This window comes from Anomaloglossus baeobatrachus, chromosome 12 (assembly GCF_048569485.1).
Source record: "Anomaloglossus baeobatrachus isolate aAnoBae1 chromosome 12, aAnoBae1.hap1, whole genome shotgun sequence".
NCBI classification, from domain to species: Eukaryota; Metazoa; Chordata; class Amphibia; order Anura; family Aromobatidae; genus Anomaloglossus; species Anomaloglossus baeobatrachus.
The window spans coordinates 127,578,182-127,603,592 of record NC_134364.1 but is presented as its reverse complement, the minus strand read 5'-3'; the positions used below and the strand labels follow the sequence as shown (position 1 = coordinate 127,603,592).

The 25,411-nt window shown below is 49.0% G+C and overlaps 1 protein-coding gene across 1 annotated transcript in view; it reads right to left on the bottom strand.

The window, feature by feature from the left end:
- Positions 1-19,065, bottom strand: part of LOC142258387 (NACHT, LRR and PYD domains-containing protein 3-like) — a 58,163-nt gene extending 39,098 nt beyond the window's left edge. Inside the window, 5 exon segments of the mRNA XM_075330972.1 lie at positions 342-407; positions 8,397-8,568; positions 8,742-8,908; positions 14,989-15,073; positions 19,025-19,065. Of these exon segments, the coding sequence (XP_075187087.1) occupies positions 342-407; positions 8,397-8,568; positions 8,742-8,908; positions 14,989-15,013 (430 nt within the window). The 5' untranslated portion in view covers positions 15,014-15,073; positions 19,025-19,065.
- Between the last annotated feature and the right edge of the window lie 6,346 nt (positions 19,066-25,411).

Below are 25,411 nucleotides of genomic sequence, written 5' to 3'. Positions count from 1 at the left end.
GCTGCCTCAGGAACGACGAACAACCTGCGTCCTGCACGAGCAACGACATTTGGGAAATGGACGACTTGACAACAATCAACGATTTTGTGAGTATTTTGCATCATTAGCGGTTGCTCGTAAGTATCACACGCAACGGCGTCGCTAACAAGGCCGGATGTGCAGCACGAATTCCGTGACCCCAACGACATCTCGTTAGCGATGTCGTTGCGTGTAACGGGGCCTTTAGAATATGGAATCATGAAACATTTCTAGTTCAAGTTTTATTTTTTGTAAAAATAAAGGAGGCGATGTAGTAATATACTTTATTTTCCAGGGAACCAATTCATATATTGTCCACTTACCTGTCAGTTCTGGGTGAAGGTGATGTCCGTTTTCATCCACTAGGATTTCCTCCACCAGAGTGTTACCTAATAAAAAGGTTTTGGTCAATTTTGTAAAGATGGGGAGGAAATCGAATCACAATTCTGGACATTTAGCTTGGTACATGTACTGTACTGACTGTGCCTGTCATGAACTGAGCCGGGAGGGTCACTCTGACGTCCCTTCGCTCGGTCGGGACTCTGTCAATCTGTGATGAAAGACACCTCGCAGCCCGACCCTGACGTCTCTAATACGTTGGAGCCACACGATATGACCTCATCACTTCCGCCAACACACGACGATCCGCACCCCCAAGGGGTACGTAAGGTTAGCTTGGCGCAATGTAACACTGATACCTCCTGCCCCAAGGGACAGGGAGGCACGGGGATAGAGCAGGCCGCGCAAGCTCTGGCGTGGCACGCAGCTCTCACAGCCTCAATCAGCCACCAGAACCTTTCCACTAGCCCGAATGGAATAGTATTCTGATGGTCCAGTACAGTGGGGTAGACTGCCACCTGTTCCTCGTTAGATATAGGCCTGGTCCGTTAACAGGACTATATTTAGTCAGTAACCAGCCCAGGTAGCGTTTAATATTAAGTCAAACTCATGGACATGGGGTTCGGGGATCGAGGTAAAAGAAACAGCTCAAGATTAAATTTTATATTTAATTGCCTTAAGGGCACACTAGATCATACACTATATACAAGGTGGAATTTACAGAATATATATGTCCGAAGTACAGTTACAGATAAATGACGGTTGCAAACAGGTACACAGATGGATCAGTTACCTAGTTCCTTTATGATTGGTCCTGGTACTGTCTTGGTACAGGGGGGCGCTGTGGAGCCATGGGTTTCCTCACACGAGTGCCGCACGTGACCTCTCAGAGAAGAACACTCACAAAATGTCCACTCTGACTTTTGTGAACCTACGTATCTCCTATATCCCAATCTACTGTTAACGGTTGATGACTTAGACGGAGGATGGTACATACAAATCTAAGCGCAACCCAGGGTCACCGTCCTATGGATGGATATAGCTGCTAAGAGCCCGAAGAGCCGGACGGACAACTACAGACTTCAGTGTAATAAGACTCAAATTAACAGGGCGCTAAATAGTCAGTGTTAATAGCACACTCACTCTATTACGAGCAACCGTGGGGTAAGGCGACCACCGCGCATGAGAAGGAGCGCCAATAGAACTAATAGAAGCACAAATGCAGCAGAGTCACACCATGCAATCTGTGCAGAGGCGCCTGCTGCAAATAATAAGGTTCCAACCAACGGCTCACTTAACCAGCGCAACTGCCTACTAAAGTAAAGGTACACCTAACCAGCGCAGTGACACTAGTAGAGGTGACGCAGGCTCTGGAACAACAGTGGCTTCACCAGCACTGTCACTGCCACTAGGATTGTGGGTAACAGTATGCTAGACTGCACCGACACGGCTATTACTACTAGGTAGCGATTAGATTAGAGAGACCTGGTTAAGAAACGCTCTCACCGCAAGGCAGGTAAAGACTGAGCGCCGTCCGGCGTCGTCCATATATAACCTAAGCACCGTCTAGTCGCAGTTCACGCCCAATCAGCGTAGCTGACGTCCAGCGGCCAATCCTGAGAAGCCTCATCAACGGGGTATCTGATGTTCAATGGCCAATCCAAAGATGCCACATCCTGCGCATGCGCATTGGCCAAAGAATCAGGCTCAGGATAAGACTCGGCCTGCGCATGTGCACTCGCCCGCTTTCCACACTTTGACTCTGGCGGCTGAACAGCTACCAGTAGCACAGCGGAGAATTGTACCAACCACTGAGAACGGTGCTGAGGCGGAGTAGAGCCCACAGAATGAGTCTCGAGCAACGGAGAGATAGGGAGGCACCCTGACTCTGACCCAAGAAGGAGGAAGCCTCCGGCGTATGTTGGGAAACACCAACTTTGTGACCTAAGACTGGGCTGAACATGGGCTGTGCCTTTGGTTTCCAGAAAGTTAAGAATTTGCTGTTTTCCCCACATCTCTGCCCTTGAGTATCCCATGCAGAAGATATGACCATCGTTTTTCCAGTTATGATTTGATCTATCTATAGATAGGAAACACGAGGTGTCGGTTGGCTTCCCTCAGTGAGTTATTAATTTTGGGCTAATCCGCATATCACACTAATAATAAAAATTCTGTGTGACGTACCTCTCGCCATTGTGAAACTGGAAATATACCTGCCCTATTTGTGGGAGTGACGCGCTCCCCAATATTGTAACTTTTATACAGGAGCCCTAAAGTGTAAGGTTCTTGTTTGAAGTGTAGTGCCCCTGAGACTGGTCGCTACAGGGTATTGTATTTTAAGTATTTTATATATTTTATAATAACCTCTTCCTGCCCAGGATGGACGGACAAGTCTGGTAAGTTTCGTTTTCTGCATCACACAGCCTTGCAAACACAGACAGCAGGTGCCTCACACAGAGACAGGGGGAATTCCTGAGGTGGGGACGTGAGCAGGAGGGAGTTATAAAATAGAGAGCTTGGTGTCACTTTACCTCAGAACGGCTTGAGAGACCAGACAGAGTGGACACTCAATGACCAGCTTCCTGGGGGAGCTCTCTAAAGGAGGCAAAGCAGAGGAACAACCAGGTCCAGACCGGTTCATACACCCTTTCCTTACCTTTGACCGGGCGAGTGGATGGCTGGGGGCCCCTAAGCTGAGAGAGCGGATGTCGCCAGTTAGGAGGAACCAGGTCCATCAGCCGGCAGAGACTTGGAATGGGAGAGGTGGCAAACCGGGAAGGAGTTAAGAGCCTGGGACCGGTAGTCATGCGGCATGGAGGAGAAGAGGGTTACAGAGGGGAGGATTCTGTTGCCCCCTTGGAACCAGCGCAGCTTCGGGTGGCAGAGTAGCGGGTCCCAAGAGCTTCAGAAACTAGGAGGGGACCACCACACGAGCGAACAAAAGGAGAAAGCCCACAGGCTGCCGTACCAGACTTTGACCTCTGCCCTACCTGGGAACTGAGTCATTGCAGTAAAGTCCAGCATCCTGGGTGCAACATAAAGACCTAAACCTAAAGTTGCCCGCCCATTTTGCTGGCTGTATACAGTTACTCAGTTCAGCAAGGGGATTTCCTGGGGACGAGAGCTTCTTCCTTAATCTTAATTGAATTCTGTCACCTGGTCATTTGGTCCATAATAGGATGATTTCTTCTTGCTGCAGGGGGCCAGGGGGTGCATAAATGAAACAGTGACAGCTGACTGAAATGTATGAACGTCATATTCCTCAACCTTTTCCTCACAGTGCCTATAACATAAGAATCACATTGTACAACAGTTTTAAGGCCCCATACTCATTAGACTAAAGCCTCCATTATCGGCAGGATGGTCTGTGTATGGGAGGGGTCCCTACTGTCCCCTGACAGCATGATGGCTTTCTGACAGCTTGTCCTTCTGTTCTCTGGGAGATAAGCCACCGCTGCAGGACAACCCTTTTAAATTCCTATATTTCTACATTGATTGCGGTTTTATTTGTTTGTCAGTAGAGCATCTAGAGGGCACTTTTTGCAGAAATGGCTAATTTTAGTTGGTACTAAGGAGGTTCACCGTTTTTTAGTTCAGATTTTCATGGTTATGTAAATACCAATTATTTGTTTGTTTTATATGGCAAGCATGTGTAACTTGTATTTATGTATTAGATATGTATGTGTGCGTAATATTGGTGTATGTAATGTGCATATTTTGCATGAATGCATATGTGTAAAGTGTATGTACAGTATGTGTATAATTGTAATGAATGAATATGTGTATGTATAGGTGACATTTGTATTTATTAGCTACAGTTGAAACCAGAAGTTTCCATCCGGTCTCTAAATAGACACATCTGCAGGTTTTCCCTCCGCTCTCTATACATACACATATGCAGGTTTTTCCCTCCGCTCTCTATACAGACACATCTGCAGGTTTTCCCTCTGCTCTCTATACAGACACATCTGGAGCTTTTTCCCTCCGCTCTCTATACAGACACATCTGGAGCTTTTTCCCTCCGCTCTCTACACAGACACATCTGCAGGTTTTTCCCTCCGCTCTCTATACAGACACATCTGCAGGTTTTGCTTGTGGTTGTGGGTGCATATTGCACCTGACAGGTTCCCTTTAATGTCTTTGTTCCTGTTGCATTTGCAAACATTAATCTGGCTTTTTCTGTTTGCTTTGGAGTAATGGCTTCTTCCTGGCAGAGTGGCCTTTCAGCCCATGTTGATACAGTACTGGTTTCACTGTGGATAATGACACAATCTTACCAGCTTCCGCCAGCATCTTCACAAGGTCTTTTGCTTTCGATCTTGGGTTGATCTGCACACGTCTGACCAAAGCACATTCATCTCTGGTACACAGAACCCGTCTCCTTCCTGAGCGGGATGATGGCTGCACATTCCCATCTTGTTTGTACTTGCGTATAATTGTTTATACAGATGAACGAGGCACCTTCAGGTAAATGGAAATTGCTCCCAAGGATGAACCAGACTTGTGCATATCCACTATTCTCCTCCTGAGATCTTGGCTGATTTCTCTTGACTTTCCCATGATGCTGCACAAAGAAGCCGTGTGTGTCAGGTGCATTACAATACATCCACAGGTGTGTCTGTAATTAACTCAGATGTTGCCAATAAACCTATCAGAAGCTTCCAAAGACATGATATCATCACATGGGCGGTCCCATATTGTTTAAAGGCACAGTACTGTCAATTCTTTTTGCCATTTGGGTTTTGCACTGCAAAGCTGAGTTTTTGCCCAAAGTTCTGCCACAAAAAGGTGCGGTTTAGAAAACCAAATTCCCATAGACTTTGCTTGAAAAGCAGAACACATCCATTTTGGCATTAAACGCTGCAGTTGAAAAAGCAGGTAAAAAGCAAAGTGCGTTCTTACCCTTAGTGTATGGAATTTTTCACTTTGCAGAAAGTAATCAAAATACCTGAAAACACTCTCTCTCTCTCTCATTATTCTGGCATTTGACAAATATAAATAATTTTGGTTCCTAATTCACCTAAAACGGGAAAAGGTTTATTCTGATTTCATGTCAGATAGTGAGAAAAACCTGCAGATGTGTCTGTATAGAGAGTGGAGGGAAAAACCTGCAGATGTGTCTGTATAGAGAGGGAAGGGGAAAACCTGCATATGTGTCTGTATAGAGAGTGGAGGGAAAACCTGCAGATGTGTCTGTATAGAGAGCGTAGGGAAAAACCTGCATATGTGTCTGTATAGAGAGTGGAGGAAAAAACCTGCAGATGTGTCTGTATAGAGAGGGAAGGGGAAAACCTGCAGATGTGTCTGTATAGAGAGTGGAGGGAAAACCTGCAGATGTGTCTGTATAGAGAGTGGAGGGAAAACCTGCAGATGTGTCTGTATAGAGAGTGGAGGGAAAAACCTGCAGATGTGTCTGTATAGAGAGCAGAGGGAAAAACCTGCAGATGTGTCTTTATAGAGAGTGGAGGGAAAACCTGCAGATGTGTCTGTATAGAGAGCGGAGGGAAAAACCTGCAGATGTGTCTTTATAGCTTCTATGAGGATGTAAGCTCTCACGTGGACCGAGGAGAATCATTGGATGTCATTTATCTCGACTTCGGTAAAGCATTTGACACTGTCCCACATAAAAGACTGCTAAGTAAAATGAGAAAGCTTGGGCTCGGGGAAAATGTGTGTAGATGGGTAGGTAGCTGGCTTAGTGATAGAAAACAAAGAGTGGTTATTAATGGTGCACACTCAGATTGGGCCAGGGTTACTAGTGGGGTGCCACAGGGGTCTGTATTGGGCCCCCTACTATTTAATATATTTATTAATGATCTGGTGGATGACTTACAGAGTAAAATATCAGTATTTGCAGATGATACAAAACTATGTAAGGTAGTTAACACAAAGGAGGACAGTTTGCAACTACAGATGGATTTGAGTAAATTGGAGAATTGGGCTAAAAAATGGCAGCTGAGGTGTAACACAGATAAGTGTAAGGTTCTGCACATGGGAAGGAGAAACAGATGCTACGATTACTTACTAAATGGGAAACCGCTGGGGAAATCAGACATGGAAAAAGACTTAAGGCTACTTTACACACTGCGATATCGGTCCCGATATCGCTAGTGTGGGTAGCCGCCCCTATCTGTTGCGCGACACGGGCAAATCGCTGCCCGTGCCGCACAACATCGCCCAGACCGGTCACACATACATACCTGTCCAGCGACGTCGCTGTGACGGGCGAACCGCCTCCTTTCTAAGGGGGCGGTCCGTGCGGCGTCACTGAACCGCCGCCCAATAGCAGCGGAGGGGCGGAGCTGAGCGGGACGTAACATCCCCCCCACCTCCTTCCTTCCGCATAGCGGCCGGGAGGCAGGTAAGGAGAGCTTCCTCGTTCCTGCGGCGTCACACGCAGCGATGTGTGCTGCCGCAGGAACGAGGAACAACCTCGTTACTGCTGCAGTAACGAGATTTGAGAATGGACCCCCGTGTCGCCGATTAGCGATTTTGCACGTTTTTGCAACGATGCAAAATCGCTTATCGGTGTCACACGCAACGGCATCGCTAATGCGGCCGGATGTGCGTCACGAATTCCGTGACCCCAACGAGTTCGCATTAGCGATGTCGCAGCGTGTAAAGCCCGCTTTAGGCATCTTAGTCAATAAGAAGCTAAATTGGAGTGCCCAGTGTCAGGCAGCAGCCACCAAAGCAAATAGGGTGATGGGATGCATTAGAAGAGGTCTGGGGGCACGAGATGAAGACATCATTCTCCCTCTGTACAAATCACTCGTCAGACCACACTTGGAGTATTGTGTGCAATTTTGGGCACCGGTGCTCAAGAAAGACATTACTGAACTTGAAAGGGTTCAGAGGCGGGCTACTAAAATAATAAATGGAGTGGGTGCATTACAATACACGGAAAGGTTATCAAAATTAGGTCTATTTACTCTAGAAAAGAGAAGACTTAGGGGAGACCTAATAAATATGTACAAATATATCAGAGGGCCATATAGAGATCTCTCCCATGATCTGTTTGTACCAAGGACTATGACAAGAACAAGGGGGCATTCTCTTCGATTGGAGGAAAGAAAATTCCTACATCAGCATAGAAGAGGGTTCTTCACGGTAAGAGCAGTGAGGCTCTGGAACTCTCTTCCTGAGGAAGTGGTGATGGCCAACTCACTGAATGAATTTAAGGGAGGAATGGATGCTTTTCTTGATAGCAAAAGTATAGAAGGTTATAAATAGCATAATCTTACAGGTAGATAGAAGAGCGACCTAGATTATTAGAGGAATGGGGGGGCTGCAATACCATGACAGGAAAAACAAAGGCTTAGGGGGATCTAATCACAATGTATAAATATATGAGGGGACAGTACAGAGACCTTTCCAAAGATCTCTTTACACCTAGGCCTGCGACTGGAACACGGGGGCATCCGCTACGTCTTGAGGAAAGAAGGTTTAATCATAATCACAGAGGAGGATTCTTTACTGTACGAGCAGTGAGACTATGGAACTCTCTGCCGCATGATGTTGTAATGAGGGATTCACTACTAACATTTAAGCAGAGCCTGGACGCCTTTCTTGAAGAATGTAATATTACCAGTTATGTATATTAGATTTTATGACAGGGTATTGATCCAGGGAACTAGTCTGATTGCCGGATGTGGACGAAGGAAGGAATTTTTTTCCCCATTGGAGCTTATTTGACACATTGGGGTTTTTTTGCCTTCCTCTGGATCAACATGTTAGGCTACGGGTTGAACTAGATGGACTTAGAGTCTCCCTTCAACCTTAAAAACTATGAAACTATAATGTATTAGGTAGGTGTAATAATGTGTATGAATATGTGTAGAATGTGTATCAATGAATATTGTATTGTGTATGTATTGGTGCACACTGGGTATGCATATGTGTGTAACGTGTATTTATGAATACATATCATGGCTTTTTGGTTTACAGAAATTGGCAAAAAAATTATCAGATGCATATATACTATTGTGGACAATATAAGTTATAAAAACATGGCTGACACGTGTCCTACACAATGTTACCTCTGTGACGGAGCTCGTCCAGTACAGCGCCCAGACCGGGGGAATCATGGCTTCTGCGTAACACAAAGAGACTGACCCACAGTCCCAGCACCGCGGCTCTTCCCTTGTCAAAAATGTCCTGCACTAAAGTCCGGGCCAAGGATTTTCTATCATTTTCTAGACTCTGGTATTTCTAGAAAACAAGAATGTAAATACTGAAAGGTTTACACACGTATTTCATGTCGCGTTTCTCTATAATGTGTTGGTCCAGAGGCCAGACGAATGTGTATCCGGAATATAAACTTGTCCTATAACACAGTATGTGTATATACAGTATGTATATAGCTCCGGGCGCTCTTTTCTCACCTGAATACCAGGGATATTTCGGGAATGGAGCTCAGTGAGAAGTAATCGAGGGCTCAGGTTCTCTACAATGTGGAGCAGATCCTCCTGGAAATGCTCATACATCATCCTCACCGCATGGTCTTCATACTGAGAAAGCTGCTGGAGAAAATCCAGGGTCTCATCATCATCTAGGATATAAAGGAGAAGCAAGAATGAGATATCTTTAATCTAGAAGAAGACAGGCGGTATTTTATGTATTTTATATTATATTGATAAACGCTGTATACAAAAAATGGAGAAAAATACACTGTCAATTCAATTCAAGTCCACAAGGTGGCATCAAAGGACCCTATGGAAAGGCAGCAACATGTGGAGTGCAATAAACAGAATATATACATATATACAGCAGAGACAATGCCAGATAATGTCTGCAAAACGCAGTCTAACAAGAAAACAGTCACACAACCGCATAAAGAGAAAGAGAATAGAGAAAAAAATAGTCTAATGGCCCCACATACACCTCCAAATAGTGTAATGGTGAAAGAAAGCTGCAGCCCCCATCTGTCTGCTTTATCTTGGCTGGGTATCAAAATACAAGGAACCCGACGAGGGTTCTTTTAAATTATAGAAATAATTAAAAAATAATGACAAGGTGTGTCCCCCCCAATTTGGATACCCAGCCAAGATAAAGCAGACAGCTGGGGGCTGGTATTCTAAGGCTGGGGAGGCCCATGGTTATTGGGCCCTCTCCAACCTAAAATTCACAGCTCACAGCCACCCCAGAAGTGGAGCATCCTTTAGATGTGCCAATTATGGAGTTTAACCGACTCATCCGGATTGCCCTGGAGAGGTGGCAATTGGGGTAATATAAGGGGGGTTAATGACAGCTGTGATTTGTTAAAAAATCACAGCTGCCACAAAGCTCTGGATTAGTAATGGGGAGGAGACTATTAACCCCCCCCCCATTACTAATCATGTAAGTAAAAATAAACACACACACACAGAAAAAAAATCTTATTTAAAAAATCAAAAACACCCTCTTTCTCCAATCCATCTCTGCTGGTGCAACGTAATTCACACCACAGCGATCCGGCTGTGCTACATCTGAAGTGGGAGTGGTTCTCATAGACCCCTACCCAATACTAATCCAGGGCTTGTGGCAGCTGTGATTTTTTGATAAACCACAGCTGTCATTAACCCCTTATATTACCCTGATTGACACCGCATCAGGGCAATCAGGATGAGCTGTGTAAGTGCCAAGAGTGGTGCAACTAATGGATGAGCCAATTCTGGGGTACTGCAGGCTGCTATTTTATGCTGGGGAGGGCCTAATAACCATGGGATAACCCAGCCTGAGAATATCAGCCCCCAGCTGGCTGCTTTATCTAGGCAGGGTATCAAAATTGGGGGGACCTCCAAGTCATTTTTTTTAATTATTTATTACACTGGTCAACAAAAAAAAATCATCAGCAAAGATAATATGTCTGTTTTATGGAGTTTGATGTGCTGGTTCCAAAAATCTGCTTACTTTTGCTCTATCACAAAGTTTCTGAGATAGAAGTATTTTTGTTATTACGTTATTTCTGCATTTTCAATGTATACTGGGTCCCTCATGTGATATGGTCAAGTTGTTCAAATGGTCTTCATGAGGGATGAGGGGTTGAATATGAGGAAAATGGCTATGCTATCCCATGATGTGGAGAGAACCCAACAATCATAGTGATGACTGCTACTAGTGTTTTGCCAAACTGAAGGGCTTTTCTACAAAGAACAAATATAAGATTAATTATCCTGAACCTGAATCTGCGATTAGGCCAGTTCCACATGATGGGACCTTGCCAGTTCCTGTATGATCGTTGTCTGGATTGGACGAAAATGAAGTAGAATGTGAAGACTATGGAGCTGAAGCTACTGGCGAAAACATGGAGACCTCAAGTCAAGATGAGTCTGTACCTGATGGAGCAGCCGAGCAGCCAAAATGCTTTACTCAACATGAATTAAATGATCTCATCGGAGACCTTTCATTGTCAAAAGATAAACCCAAACGTTTTGTATCTAGGTTGAAACAGAAGCATCTTCTTCATAATGAAGTCAGTGTGTTATTACCGAAACAGAAGTAACATTTTAACACAATTTTTCACAGCTGATGGAGCAATGGTGGACTGTAACAATGTGAGTGGCCTCTTTGAAGAACTGAATCAAGAGTATTTTGGCGATTGTTTATTGACTCATCCCAGAAAAGTTTGAAAGCAGTGTTACTTCATAATGGAAATATGAAACCATCAATCCCTATTACTCGCTTATGTCATCTAAAGGAAAGTTATGAAAATCTACAATATAAGCATCATCAATGGAATATCTGTAGAGATGTGAAGGTGATTGGTCTGCTGATGAGAATGCAAGGAGGTTTCACACAATATTGCTGCTTCTTGTGTTTATGGGACAGTAGAAATGCAGTAGAGCATTATGTTCCTCATGATTGGGGACAGAGAAACATCTCTGATCCAGGTACAGACAATGTTCAGCAAAATCCTTTAGTTGCTCCAACAAAACTTCTTCTTCCTCCACTCCATATAAAGTTGGGATTGATTAAAAACTTTGTGAAAGCCAAAGACAAATTCACAAGGGTTCTAGTACATGTCACAGAAATTCTCCAGCATTTCACCAGCAAAACTGAAGGAAGGGGTATTTGTTGGTCCTCAGATCAGAGAGCTTATGAAAGATGATATGCTTGAAGGAAATGTGGCACCCCTGAGGCCCGGGTCACCACAGTGAACTGCACCTCAATTAAGGTCCGGTATCTATCTCAGGAAGGGGGACAATCACCGGTGTTCCACATTTACACTCTACATACAGCTTAGGAGCCTTCTCACAGGGTGGGATGACTCAGGGCATGCAGGGGGTGGCCATCACGATACATGGGACTTCCCTGGTCACTGAAGCCAGCTACCTGGGGGGCAGGGTCCACTTGGGGGTAGAAGTAGGCTCAACACACTCACACAACTCAGATCTGTTAGGACCATAGTTCTGACAAGACATCTCTCGGAAACTTGGACTTTACTGGGCCTGGGGCTTGGAGCTGGAGCTGAGCCATGGTACCTAACCGCTGAGGGGGACACCCTAGAAATAGGACTCTCTCTCCTTCTCTTCTAAAACACCGGTGGTGGCCCCCCTACCTGTCTGGGATTGACCAGAGCCCATCACGGCAGTGACCAGTACTACTGGGCGATTGAAGCTGTGAGTAAACTACACCCTTATCGGCATCGCTGTCCAGTGCTTAGGCGCCAACAGGCATAAAAACCCTCATCATCCACCCGAGGCCCGCTCCGCCTGTGGGGAACGATACCATCCCGGCTGCCATAACACCTGCCCTGGTGAGGAATTCTGCAGCGGCGGCTACTCCCTGGCCGCGTACCACAGGTGGCGTCACAACAAACTTTCCCCAATCACCCTGCTTCCCCAACCGGGCAAGGCCACCTGTGACATCGCCTGACCCAACCCGATCGGCCCGGCAACGAGTAGGTTAACCACCTGCCCCGTGGGGCGCTGCAGAACTCTAAATGATAAGGAATTGGGATCTTGGAAAGGCTTCAAGTGGATCTGAGAAAATTTCTTAGGAAAAAATAAATCTCCAGAAGGAGTTGAGGAACTGCTGAATGCAGCCAGTGTCTTGGACGTCGCATGGCTCTGAAAATGCACGTTTTGCGTCACATTCAGATTTCTTCCCCCCAGTCTTGGGGATGTAAGTGATGAACAAGGCGAGAAGTGTCACTAGGACAGTGAAGTAATGGAACTCAATGATGGCAGATCACTGCTGGGTGTTATATAGGGACAACCCTGAAAAATCTCATCAGCCACAGTCTGATGTCAGAACTACTCATTTCTGCTCAGATTTTGGTTTCTATTTTGCAGGTGAAATTATTTTGGTTCAATAAAACTGTTTTGTGGTGCAGCATTTTTTTTGGATATGTAGATTACTGTTTTCTCCATGTCGCCAGTATATTTCCTATATAATAATGATGCTGCTCCATGGAAACTCTATGTGCTACAGAAACTATACACATAATCAGGACAAAAAGATGATGCAGAAAAGTACTAAAGGCCCCGTCACACTAAGCAACATCGCTAGCAACATCGCTGCTAACGAACAACTTTTGTGACGTTGCTAGCGATGTTGCTGTGTGTGACATCCAGCAACAACCTGGCCCCTGCTGTGAGGTCGTTGGTTGTTGCTGAATGTCCTGGGCCATTTTTTAGTTGTTGCTGTCCCGCTGTGAAGCACAGATCGCTGTGTGTGACAGCGAGACAGCAACAACTAAATGTGCAGGCAGCAGGAGCCGGCTTCTGCGGAGGCTGGTAACCAATGTAAACATCGGGTAACCAAGAAGCCCTGTCCTTGGTTACCCGATATTTACCTTTGTTACCAGCCTCCGCCGCTCTCACTGTCAGTGCCGGCTCCTGCTCTGTGCACATGTAGCTGCAGCACACATCGGGTTAATTAACCCGATGTGTGCTGTAACTAGGAGAGCAGGGAGCCAGCGCTAAGCATTGTGCGCTGCTCCCTGCTCTCTGCACGTGTAGCTCTGAGCGGTGGTAACCAAGGTAAATATTGGGTTGGTTACCCGATATTTACCTTAGTTACCAAGCGCAGCATCTTCCACGCGGCGCTGGGGGCTTGTCACTGGTTGCTGGTGAGCTCACCAACAACTTGTGTAGAGACGCTCCAGCGATCCCTGCCAGGTCAGGTTGCTGGTGGGATCGCTGGAGCGTTGCAGTGTGACATCTCACCAGCAACCTCCTAGCAACTTACCAGCGATCCCTATCGTTGTTGGGATCGCTGGTAAGTTGCTTAGTGTGACTGGACCTTAAGTCTCCTGCGAGGATTACAACAAATATTTGTTTTGTAGACCTGTGTAATGATTAGAAAAAACCTGCCCAGGGTCCCTCGTATTTACACAGCCAAGATAAAGCAGACAGCGGGGGGCCGCGGCCTGTAGCCATCTGCTTTATCTGCGCTGGTATCAAAATACAGAAGACCCTACACCAATCTTTCCAATTATTTATTTTTACACTCCACTTAGGGGACCCAGACAGCTAGTTTGAGAGCAGCCAATCACAGATACCGGCAGTCTGACTGCAACCAATCACAGACGCAGTCACAGAGGGTGGGCGGGGGAAGCAGTGAATATTCATAAGCTTTAATGAGCGGACCAGGAAGCAGTGTGACAGTGGTAAGTATAAATACAAATCAGGAATATTACTGCATGTGGGGGGGATGGATAAATGGGGGAACGGGGATAAAGCAGAGGATCAGTGCAGTGTCACTTCCTATGTAATGTCCTAGTACAGTCTGACCCTACATATAGAGATCAGTAATATTACCGCATGTAGAGGGGCTAGATAAATGGGGGAACGGGGATCAAGCAGAGGATCAGTGCAGCGTCACCTCCTATGTAATGTCCTGGTACAGTCTGACCCTACATAAAGAGATCAGGAATATTACTGCATGTGGGGGGGGGGATAAATGGGCGAACGGGGATAAAGCAGAGGATCAGTGCAGTGTCACCTCCTATGTAATGTCCTAGTACAGTCTGACCCTACATAAAGAGATCAGGAATATTACTGCATGTGGGGGGGGATAAATGGGGGAACGGGGATAAAGCAGAGGATCAGTGCAGTGTCACCTCCTATGTAATGTCCTAGTACAGTCTGACCCTACAAATAGAGATCAGGAATATTACTGCATGTGGGGGGGGGGATAAATGGGGGAACGGGGATAAAGCAGAGGATCAGTGCAGTGTCACCTCCTATGTAATGTCCTAGTACAGTCTGACCCTACAAATAGAGATCAGGAATATTACTGCATGTGGGGGGGGGGATAAATGGGGGAACGGGGATAAAGCAGAGGATCAGTGCAGTGTCACCTCCTATGTAATGTCCTAGTACAGTCTGACCCTACATATAGAGATCAGGAATATTACCGCATGTGGGGGGGGTGGATAAATGGGGGAAAGGGGATAAGGCAGAGGGTCAGTGCAGTGTCACCTCCTATGTAATGTCCTAGTACAGTCTGACCCTACATAAAGAGATCAGGAATATTACTGCATATGGGGGGGGTGGATAAATGGGGGAATGGGGATAAAGCAGAGGATCAGTGCAGCGTCACCTCCTATGTAATGTCCTGGTACAGTCTGACCCTACATACAGTATAGGTCCGTCCTTATCACACACTGGACTCTGGAGACACGCGCGTGGCCTCAGATTTTACCTGTCTTTCCTCGCTCAGTCGCCATTGCTGCATTTGTGAAGTCTCAGAAGTGAAAGTCCAGACCCTGGTGTAGAATTACCTTCACCTACAAGGAAATGAGATCCCGGTAACGCCTTTAACCTAAAGACAATGTGTTATCCCACACCGACAGTATACACTAAGCACACAGACATACAGGGGATGCAGAACGGGCACGTGAGGGCCAAGTAAAGCGGGCTTTACACGCTGCGACATCGCTAATGCGGAGTCGTTGGGGTCACAGAATTGGTGACGCACATCCGGCCGCATTAGCGATGCCATTGCGTGTGACACCGATAAGCGATTTTGCATCGTTGCAAAAACGTGCAAAATCGCTCATCGGCGACACGGGGGTCCATTCTCAAATCTCGTTACTGCAGCAGTAACGAGGTTGTTCCTCGTTCCTGCGGCAGCACACATCGCTCCGTGTGACGCCGCAGGAACGAGGAAGCTCTCCTTACCTGCCTCCCGGCCGCTATGAGGAAGGAAGGAGGTGGGCGGGATGTTACGTCCCGCTCAGCTCCGCCCCTCCGCTGCTATTGGGCGGCGGTTCAGTGACGTCGCTGTGACGCTGCACGGACCGCCCCCTTAGAAAGGAGGCGGTTCGCCCGTCACAGCGACGTCACCGGACAGGTATGTATGTGTGACGGCTGTTGTGCGACACGGGCAGCGATTTGCCCGTGTCGCGCAACAGATGGGGGCGGGTACCCACACTAGCGATATCGGGACCGATATCGCAGTGTGTAAAGTAGCCTTTAGGGTAATGGGGCGGTATGGGGGTTTTCTGTGAAATGGATCTGTCAATCAGGGAGAGGAGGGTGGGACAGGGGAGGTGCTCGGACACGCCCCCAATGCACTTCCAGGCTGATTTGCATATAGTTTCTATACCAGATTGCTCACTCCTGGCACATGGGATTGGATTTGGTGAATTTTCCATAGAAGTAGATACAAGCCAGGGCTGGACTGTCAATCCTGGCAAATGCCAGACGGGACGGCACAACCGTGGGCAGCATAAATTGCAACTCTTCCCAGTATCAGTGTCCTTGGGGCGCCGGTACTGTTACCAGCAGTGGCGGAGCAAGGAGCGGTGTTTCTGTGCTTTGTCACTTACTCTGGCCGGCCGCAGGCCAGCGTCACGCAGGTAATGTTGTACGGCACGATGCTGCCAGAGACTACTGCAACAGAGGATAAAAGAGGACACAGCAGATCCAGTGGACATAGGCGCTGCATTAGGGGAGTATACGGTTTTGGGTTTTTTTGTAAGCTGGAGCACCCACAATACTTTGTAGAGGGGACAATCATCCTGTATTGGGGCTGCGAGGGGGACTATCATACTATATGGGGGGCTATGGAGGACCATCATACTGTATTGGGAGTGCGAGGCAGACAATCATAGAATATGGGGGCGATGAGGAACAATCATACTGTATTGGTGCTGCGAGGGGACCATCATACTATATGGGGGACCATCATACTGTATTGGAACTGTGGGGGGACCATCATACTATATGGGGGGTTATGGGGAAACAACATACTATATTGGGCTGTCAGGAGCATCATACTGTATTGGGGCTGTGGGGTAACCATTATAATGTGAGGGAACATCATACTGTTTGGGGAGCTATGGTGGACATTAAACTGTGTGGGGGTCAGTGGTGGCATTCATACTGTTTGGGGGCTGTTACTGTGTGTGGGGCACAGAGAGGGCACTGTTACTAAGTGAGGCACAGAGGGGGCACTGTTACTGTGTGGGCCACAGAGGGGGCACTGTTACTGTGTGGGCCACAGAGGGGGCACTGTTACTGTGTAGGGCACAGAGGGGGCACTATTACTGTGTGGGGCACAGAGGGGGCACTGTTACTATGTGGGACACAGAGGGGGCACTGTTACTATGTGGGCCACAGAGGGGGCACTGTTACTGTGTAGGGCACAGAGGGGGCACTATTACTGTGTAGGGCACAGAGGGGGCACTATTACTGTGTGGGGCACAGAGGGGGCACTATTACTGTGTGGGGCACAGAGGAGGCATTGTTACTGTGTGGGGCACTGTTATTGTGTGGACCACAGAGGGGGCACTGTTATTACAGTGTGGACCACAGAGGGGGCACTGTTACTGTGTGAGGCACTGTTATTGTGTGGAGCATAGAGGGGGCACTGTTAGTACAGTGTGGAGCACAGAGGGGGCACTGTTACTGTGTGAGGCACTGTTATTGTGTGGACCACAGAGGGGGGCACTGTTATTACAGTGTGGACCAAAGAGGGGGCACTGTTATTACAGTGTGGACCACAGAGGGGGCACTGTTACTGTGTGAGGCACTGTTATTGTGTGGAGCACAGAGGGGGCACTGTTAGTACAATGTGGGGCACAGAGGGAGCACTGTTACTGTGTAGGGCACTGTTATTGTGTGGAGCACAGAGGGGGCACTGTTAGTACAGTGTGGGCCACAGAGGGAGCACTGTTACTGTGTAGGGCACTGTTATTGTGTGGAGCACAGAGGGGGCACTGTTAGTACAGTGTGGGCCACAGAGGGGGCACTGTTACTGTGTGAGGCACTGTTATTGTGTGGAGCACAGAGGGGGCACTGTTAGTACAGTGTGGGGCACAGAGGGGGCACTGTTACTGTGTGAGGCACTGTTATTGTGTGGAGCACAGAGGGGGCACTGTTAGTACAGTGTGGGGAACAGAGTGGGCACTGTTACTGTGTAGGGCATTGTTATTGTGTGGGACACAGAGGGGGCACTGTTATTACAGTGTGGGGCACAGAGGGGGCACTGTTATTGCTGTGTGGGGCACAGAGGGGGCACTGTCACTGTGTGGGGGGCACAGAGAGGGCACTGTCACTGTGTGGGGGCACAGAGGGGGCACTGTTACTGTGTGGAGCACAGAGGGGGCACTGTCCTGTCACTGTGTGGGGGCACAGAGGGAGCAGTGTTACTGTGTGGGGGCACAGAGGGGGCCCTGTTACTGTGTGGGGGCACAGAGGGGGCAGTGTTACTGTGTGGGGCACAGAGGGGGCACTGTTACTGTGTGGAGCACAGAGGGGGCACTGTCACTGTGTGGGGGCACAGAGGGAGCAGTGTTACTGTGTGGGGGCACAGAGGGGGCAGTGTTACTGTGTGGGGCACAGAGGGGGCACTGTTACTGTGTGGGGGCACAGAGGGGGCAGTGTTACTGTGTGGGGCACAGAGGGGGCACTGTTACTGTGTGGAGCACAGAGGGGGCCCTGTTACTGTGTGGGGCACAGAGGGGGCACTGTTACTGTGTTGGGCGCTGCTTATAGTGCTGTATGGCTTGTGTGGTGGTGAGGAATGTGAGGACTGAGATCACCATTACATGGTCACTGTATGACGGTAATATCAGCCCTAGTACAGGTTTTCCTCCCATGCCGGGCTGGACTTGGGCTGACAATCAGCCCTGGCATGTGAAATCAGACAGGCGCACTGATATGAAGTTGATGTAAAATAAATGTGTGGCTTTGTGGATTGCCTGAGCAAGTGTGTACAGTGACCGAACTGCTCCGAGGCTGGAATTATACTGTGTGGAATTTAAGTTTCCTACAGAAAATTTAGAGGATTAGTCTAAAGCTATGTTCACACGCGGCATCTTTTTTTACCACAGACATGTAGCGTTTTTGTCCCAAAAAATGCACCAAAAACGCACTGCCGCAAAAATGCATCAAAAACTGCAATGCGTTTTTGACGCGTTTTTACCGCGTTTCGCCCAATGCATTTTTTAAGTCAAATCTATTGGGCTCAAAATCATAGAAATCTCATAGACTTTGCTGGGGAAGGAAATGCTGCATATAAAATGCACCAAAAACGCAGCAAAGGCCGCCCTGTGTGAACGTAGCCTGAGGGTTCGTGCACTAAGTAAATTGTGCAGCATTTCTGCATCTCTTGGTAACTAAAATGCAGCACAAAATCCTCGCGTTTTTCACATGGATTTTTAGTGCAGATTTTTTACCTGTCTGAAATTTTAAGCAGAAATGCTGAAAGAATCAGCGCGCTGCAGATTTACCTGTGCCCCAAATCTTCAGGGAAAAATAGTCAACGTCATGAGATTTCCGGATTCTTATTCATTTTGCTGACATCAGGAAACCTTTTGGTTTTTGTGACAAATCTGCACTGATGAAAAAAAGCATAAAAAACTCGTCAAACACAAATTTGTGCACACGTTTCAGACGTCCGTGTTTAATCAGGCACAAGCCACACGCATGGTTATGGTCATACGTGTGTTATACGTGTGACATGTACTGGAGAAAACACAGGTCTGTGAAATATAAGATGTTCTATATTCCCCTGTATCCAGCGCTGCTTTCTCCGACTCTGCTGCCTCCTGCTCCTGACCTCCGCTCATTATACTTACTGAATATTCACTGCACTGAAGAGCTGGAAGCATTGAGGGAACAACGCTGGGGACAGCAACGAGGAGACAGGTGAGTATCCTGCCAGCAGTGTGTGTGCAGTGACGTCCTGGAGGTCATTGGAGTTCCCAATGAACTCTGATGACCTCCTGATGACACCCCCGCAACACCTGTGCAACAGCGGGTGTCACCACGGTGACTTCACGGGTTCATCAGAGAACTCTGATGACCTCCTGGACGTCCCTGCACACACACTGCTTGCTGAATACTCACCTGTCACTGGCGATGGCGATGCTGTCCATGGCGCTGTCCCCGGCATGCTCTGGCTTCCAGGTCCTCCCCACACACACACTGCTGGATACTCACCTGTCTCCAGCGATGCTCCGGCTTCCAGGTCCTCCCCACACACACACTGCTGGATACTCACCTGTCTCCAGCCCTGCTCCGGCTTCCAGGTCCTCCCCACACACACACTGCTGGATACTCACCTGTCTCCAGCCCTGCTCCGGCTTCCAGGTCCTCCCCACACACACACTGCTGGATACTCACCTGTCTCCAGCCCTGCTCCGGCTTCCAGGTCCTCCCCACACACACACTGCTGGATACTCACCTGTCTCCAGCCCTGCTCCGGCTTCCAGGTCCTCCCCACACACACACTGCTGGATACTCACCTGTCTCCAGCGATGCTCCGGCTTCCAGTTCCTCAGTGCAGTGAATATTCAGTGACTATAATGAGTGAGGGTCAGAAGCAGGAGGCAGCAGAGCCGGAGACAGCAGCGCTGGATACAGGTGAATATAGAAAATCTTTTTATTTGAAAGACCTGTTTTCTCCAGTACGTGTCACACTAATCACATCAGTGTGTCCTCCGTGTGACACCTGTGCTGCCGTAAAAAAACGGACATGTCTCAGTGTGAGCGTGCGGGGTCACAAGGGGTCACACGGTCCGTGTGAAAACACAGACGTGTGAGGAACAGCATAGAATAACATTTGTACGTGTGGAATCCGTGTTAAAAACTGATGTCACACGTATCTGAAACACGGACGTCTGAAACCGGCCTTCCACTCACCTCCTGCGCTGTTCTGTTGGCGCTCACTTTCCTGCGGCTCTTGTTAGATTGGGCGCAGGACTCACATGACAGAACAATCAGCGCTGGTTTCACTCTTCCTGCTTTATGGACAGAAACATCAAAAGGAAGTGACCAGCCGCAGCTCGGACTGCCTTTACAATTCATCTGAAGGCGAGAAGAGGGAAACCAGCGGTGACTGAGCACAGGGATCGCCTGACAGGACGATTAGGGGCTTTATAACAGGGCTTTCATGCCTGCCACTTTGGATTTACAGATATGAGCCGGTATAGACACTGGAATGATAGTAACCTGACACTAGCTATATATATATATATATATATATACACACACACATACAGACCAAAAGTTTGGACACACCTTCTCATTCAAAGTTTTCTTCTTTATTTGCATGACTCTGAAAATTGTAGATTCACATTGAAGGCATCAAAACTATGAATTACCACATGTGTGAAACAACTGAAAATCTGTCTTATATTCTAGGTTCTTCACAGTAGCCGCCTTTTGCTTTGATTACTGCTTTGCACACTCTTGGCATTCTCTTGATGAGCTTCAAGAGGCAGTCACCGGAAATGGTTTTCCAACAGTCTCGAAGGAGTTCCCAGAGATGGTTAGCACTTGTTGGCCCTTTTGTCTTCATAGTTTTGATGCCTTCAATGTGAATCTACAATTTTCAGAGTCATGAAAATAAAGAAAACGCTTTGAATGAGGTGTGTCCAAACTTTTGGTCTGTACTGTATATATACTTGTACCGCCCCAGGGCTATGGGGTACTCGGTCCCGGGCAGTGTACTACTGGGACGTGTCACTGGGTGGCCGTTGCCTGATTCCGTGACCCTGGGGTCGCTTGCAGGGGGTTATGTACAGGGGAATATTTATAAAGTCTGTATCGTGACGCCACTTGCGGGTTGCGGTTATGGAGATAGAACCGCTGCTGCACAGTCCCTCCGCTGGGGCTGGTGTTGACGGCAGCCTGGATGTTGGGCCCTCCACAGGAAGGGCTGGGGCCCCAGGGGGTAGGTGATGGAGTTAGGTGCGGGAATAAGGTAGGTCACACAAGGAATTGCAGTGTAACTGGTTCTCTTTCCTCACAGTAGGTGGTAACTGGTACTCGGAGGATGGCTGGTGTTCACCTCTGGTTCCCTTAGTCCCAGTGCCGGTTGGTGACCTGGTGGCTTCTTTACCCTGCACCTTTCTCAAGTTAGTGGGTCCCCGTGGATTGGAGCGGCTTGGGGTCCCCTCCTGTTTGTCTCTCAGTCTCTGGTCCATACGGCGGCAGTATGAACCCTGTGGGGTCGGTGCTCAGTTCTGGTCCCTGGTTCTCCCGTTACTGCTGGTGCTTCCGGACCTCTAAAGTCAGTGAGGTCCTGGATGGTCCCCTCACTGTGCAGTTTTTATCAGGTCTGCCTGGAGCGTTTACCTGACCTAGGGTTCTGTACCCCGTCGGTGCTATGGTTCCGGGAGTACTTCGCCGTACTACACCGGCAACCACATGCCTGGGACACCGTCGCACACTCCCGTCAGTGCGGTTATGTGACGCCCTGGCCTACCAGATTGTCACAGGACATTGTGCAATCTGCCCTTCTGCATGGTGTCCATCTCCTCCTTGGTTACGGGTCCCTGGCCTGTGGTGTTGCTAAGAACAAGCTAATCAAAATCCTAGAAACACTGTGCACCACACCCACCAGACACACCAGTGGACAGCCTGAAGAGAATAGGGCTGGACACTTGGGGGGGCTGGTAAGGGGAGGTCAGGAGTGTCAAGAGTAGTCAGTCAAGTGGTGACTCTTGAGAGGAGAGGTCACAAGTCGTTGGAGGAGGTCAGGAGCTGGGCTCCTCAGTTACTAGGTGGCAGACGTTGGTCTGGGCCTGGTAAAAGCTGGAACCCCGGTCGCAGGGGATCGTGTCAAGGGGTACGGAACCGCCGAGCAGGGCAGCCGGCGGCCTTGAGCCATCTCTGGGCAGGGGCCAGGGCATGGCGGGGTACGTGGACCCTAGGCCGGGAAGTAGCTTCACGCATCCTGGTAATTTACCCGATGAGAGCGAAGACTTCACGATTCGTCCTCCACCCGCTCCAAAATCGGGGTACTAGCGCAACGAGGGGGATAGGACTTTCCCAATACACAGTCCAGAAAATCCCAAGTGTGAACCCTGAAAGCAAGCTCACTCCCTTAGCCATACGGGTGAGCAAGACCCATTCAGTTTCAAGCTGAGAGGGACCAACTACAGACAAAGGTGTCAAGGTCAAGGTCACAGGCTAACAGGCAACACCATAGGGCACGGATCCAAGCGTGCTCCCTCCTTGCTGCAGCGGTGCTAAGAATTCCGGTTTACAAGTTGTCGGTGTCAGCGTTATTGGATTGAGTGAGTACACAGTGACCGTTACCTCCCCAACGGTGCTCTCCTCTCACTATCACTAAGCCCCGGGGCATCACCCCCTACCCACGGAGGGGTTAAACATCTGGCTGCCATACCATCGCCACCGGGCGCTCCCAACAGCAGCGGTGTTACTCCACCTTACCAAACACCGTGGGTGGTGTCACGAACTCTAACCACAAGATCCCCTGTAAATACCCCCCTTTCAGTTCGAGTGTCCGCGCAACCCCACTCGGGTCTGGAGACCCCTTGAGCCACCGCGGATCCGGATCCAAGCAGAAGCCCGGCTGCTGGGGCGGTACAGTTACGTCCGTCTCCTTTCACTTCCACTTACTAACTGTCTGACTGTCCGTCCCCTCCCACCTGGTTGTTGTCTAGTGGACTGGATTGGGTCCACCCCTGGGTGGCCATCCATTGGGGCCAATTCTAGTCTGTCACCAGTCCTTGAGGATGGGGAAAAAAACGGGGATTACCGGCACTGGTCTTCCAGGTCCCTGGGGGTAAGCCCTACATCTTTGACAGGATGCCGTACCTTGTAGTGCCCTGATGGGTTCAGAAGCGCTACATACTCAACCCTACAATAGATATATATAATAGATATAAGGATATATGTAGACCATGAGGCTGCGTGCTCACGTCACTATTCACAGCGTTTGGCTGCAGCATGTTTCCTCTTATCATAGTTCTGTATAGTAACATATACTGTATATTATGAGTGGGAACACATATCTTAGCCTGTGCGGTCCTGCAGCTGCGCCATATTAGGCTAAGTTCACACATCCTGTGTTTTGCATCAGTCACAATCCGTCGCCTTGGGGAATTACGGTAAGGCTAAGTTCACATTTCCGCTAAAATCTATCAGTCACAATCCGCTGCTCTTGTAAACAGCGGAATCCGTTTAGCGGATTCCGCTGCTCCCATAGACTTGTATGAGCAGCGGATTGTGACTGATGATGTTGCGTTGCACCCTCCGCCCGACTGATCAGTCGTGGAACGACTGACCGCCGGGCGGGAGGAACGCAGCATGTAACGTTTTTTGAGCAGCGAGATCCGTCGGATTTCGCTGCGCATGCTCTCTGGCTCCCTGCACACGTCACCAGCTTTGGTTGGTTACCCGATATTTACCCTGGTTACGGTGCAAGGAGCCAGCGGTAGGCCCGTAACCAAGGTAAATATCGGGTAACCAAGGTAAACATCGGGTGCTTTGCTGTTACTCGATATTTAGGCTGGTTACGTGTGCAGGGAGGCCGACACTTCCCCGCTCGGCCCCGCCCCCTCCCGCACTCCGCACATGTATGTACACACACACACACACACATACACACACCTGTCCCCAGCCATGCAGACAAGCACTGACACCCTCGTCTGGCCCCGCCCCCTGCTCGGCTCCGCCCCCTCCCGCACTCTGCACATGTATGTACACACACACCTGTCCTCAGCCATGCAGACAAGCACTGACACCCTCGTCTGGCCCCGCCCCCTGCTCGGCTCCGCCCCCTCCCGCACTTTGCATGTGCATACATACATACATACATACATGCACATACACACACTCACTCACTCACACATACACTCACCTGTCCCCAGCCATGCAGACCGCAGCACTTCTACTGACATCCTCAGCGCCTGGCCCCGCCCCCTGCTCGGCTCCGCCCCCTCCCGCACTTTGCATGTGCACACACACACACATACATACATACATACATACATGCACATACACACACTCACTCACTCACACATACACTCACCTGTCCCCAGCCATGCAGACCGCAGCACTTCTACTGACATCCTCAGCGTCTGGCCCCGCCCCCCGCTCGGCTCCGCCCCCTCCCGCACTTTGCATGTGCACACACATACATACATACATACATACATACATGCACATACACACACTCACTCACTCACAGATACACTCACCTGTCCCCAGCCATGCAGACCGCAGCACTTCTACTGACATCCTCAGCGCCTGGCCCCGCCCCCCGCTCGGCTCCGCCCCCTCCCGCACTTTGCATGTGCACACACATACATACATACATACATACATACATGCACATACACACACTCACTCACACATACACTCACCTGTCCCCAGCCATGCAGACCGCAGCACTTCTACTGACATCCTCAGCGCCTGGCCCCGCCCCCTGCTCGGCTCCGCCCCCTCCCGCACTTTGCATGTGCACACACACACACATACATACATACATGCACATACACACACTCACTCACTCACAGATACACTCACCTGTCCCCAGCCATGCAGACCGCAGCACTTCCACTGACATCCTCAGCGCCTGGCCCCGCCCCCCGCTCGGCTCTGCCCCCGAACTCCGCCCCCCGCACACAACGGAATCCGACAAAGAATTCTGTTCTTTGTCATCCGTTGTACAGCGTTGAACAGCGCATCAGTCACATGCGTCAAGCGACGCATGTGACTGATACAAATCAACGGAAATGTGAACTTAGCCTTACAACGGAATCCAGCGCAGGATTCCGTCATGCTCTACTGAGCATGCCCAGCATGCTTGGCACGCCCACTGGGCTGTCCCAAACACAGACGGATCATGACTGATCCGTCAA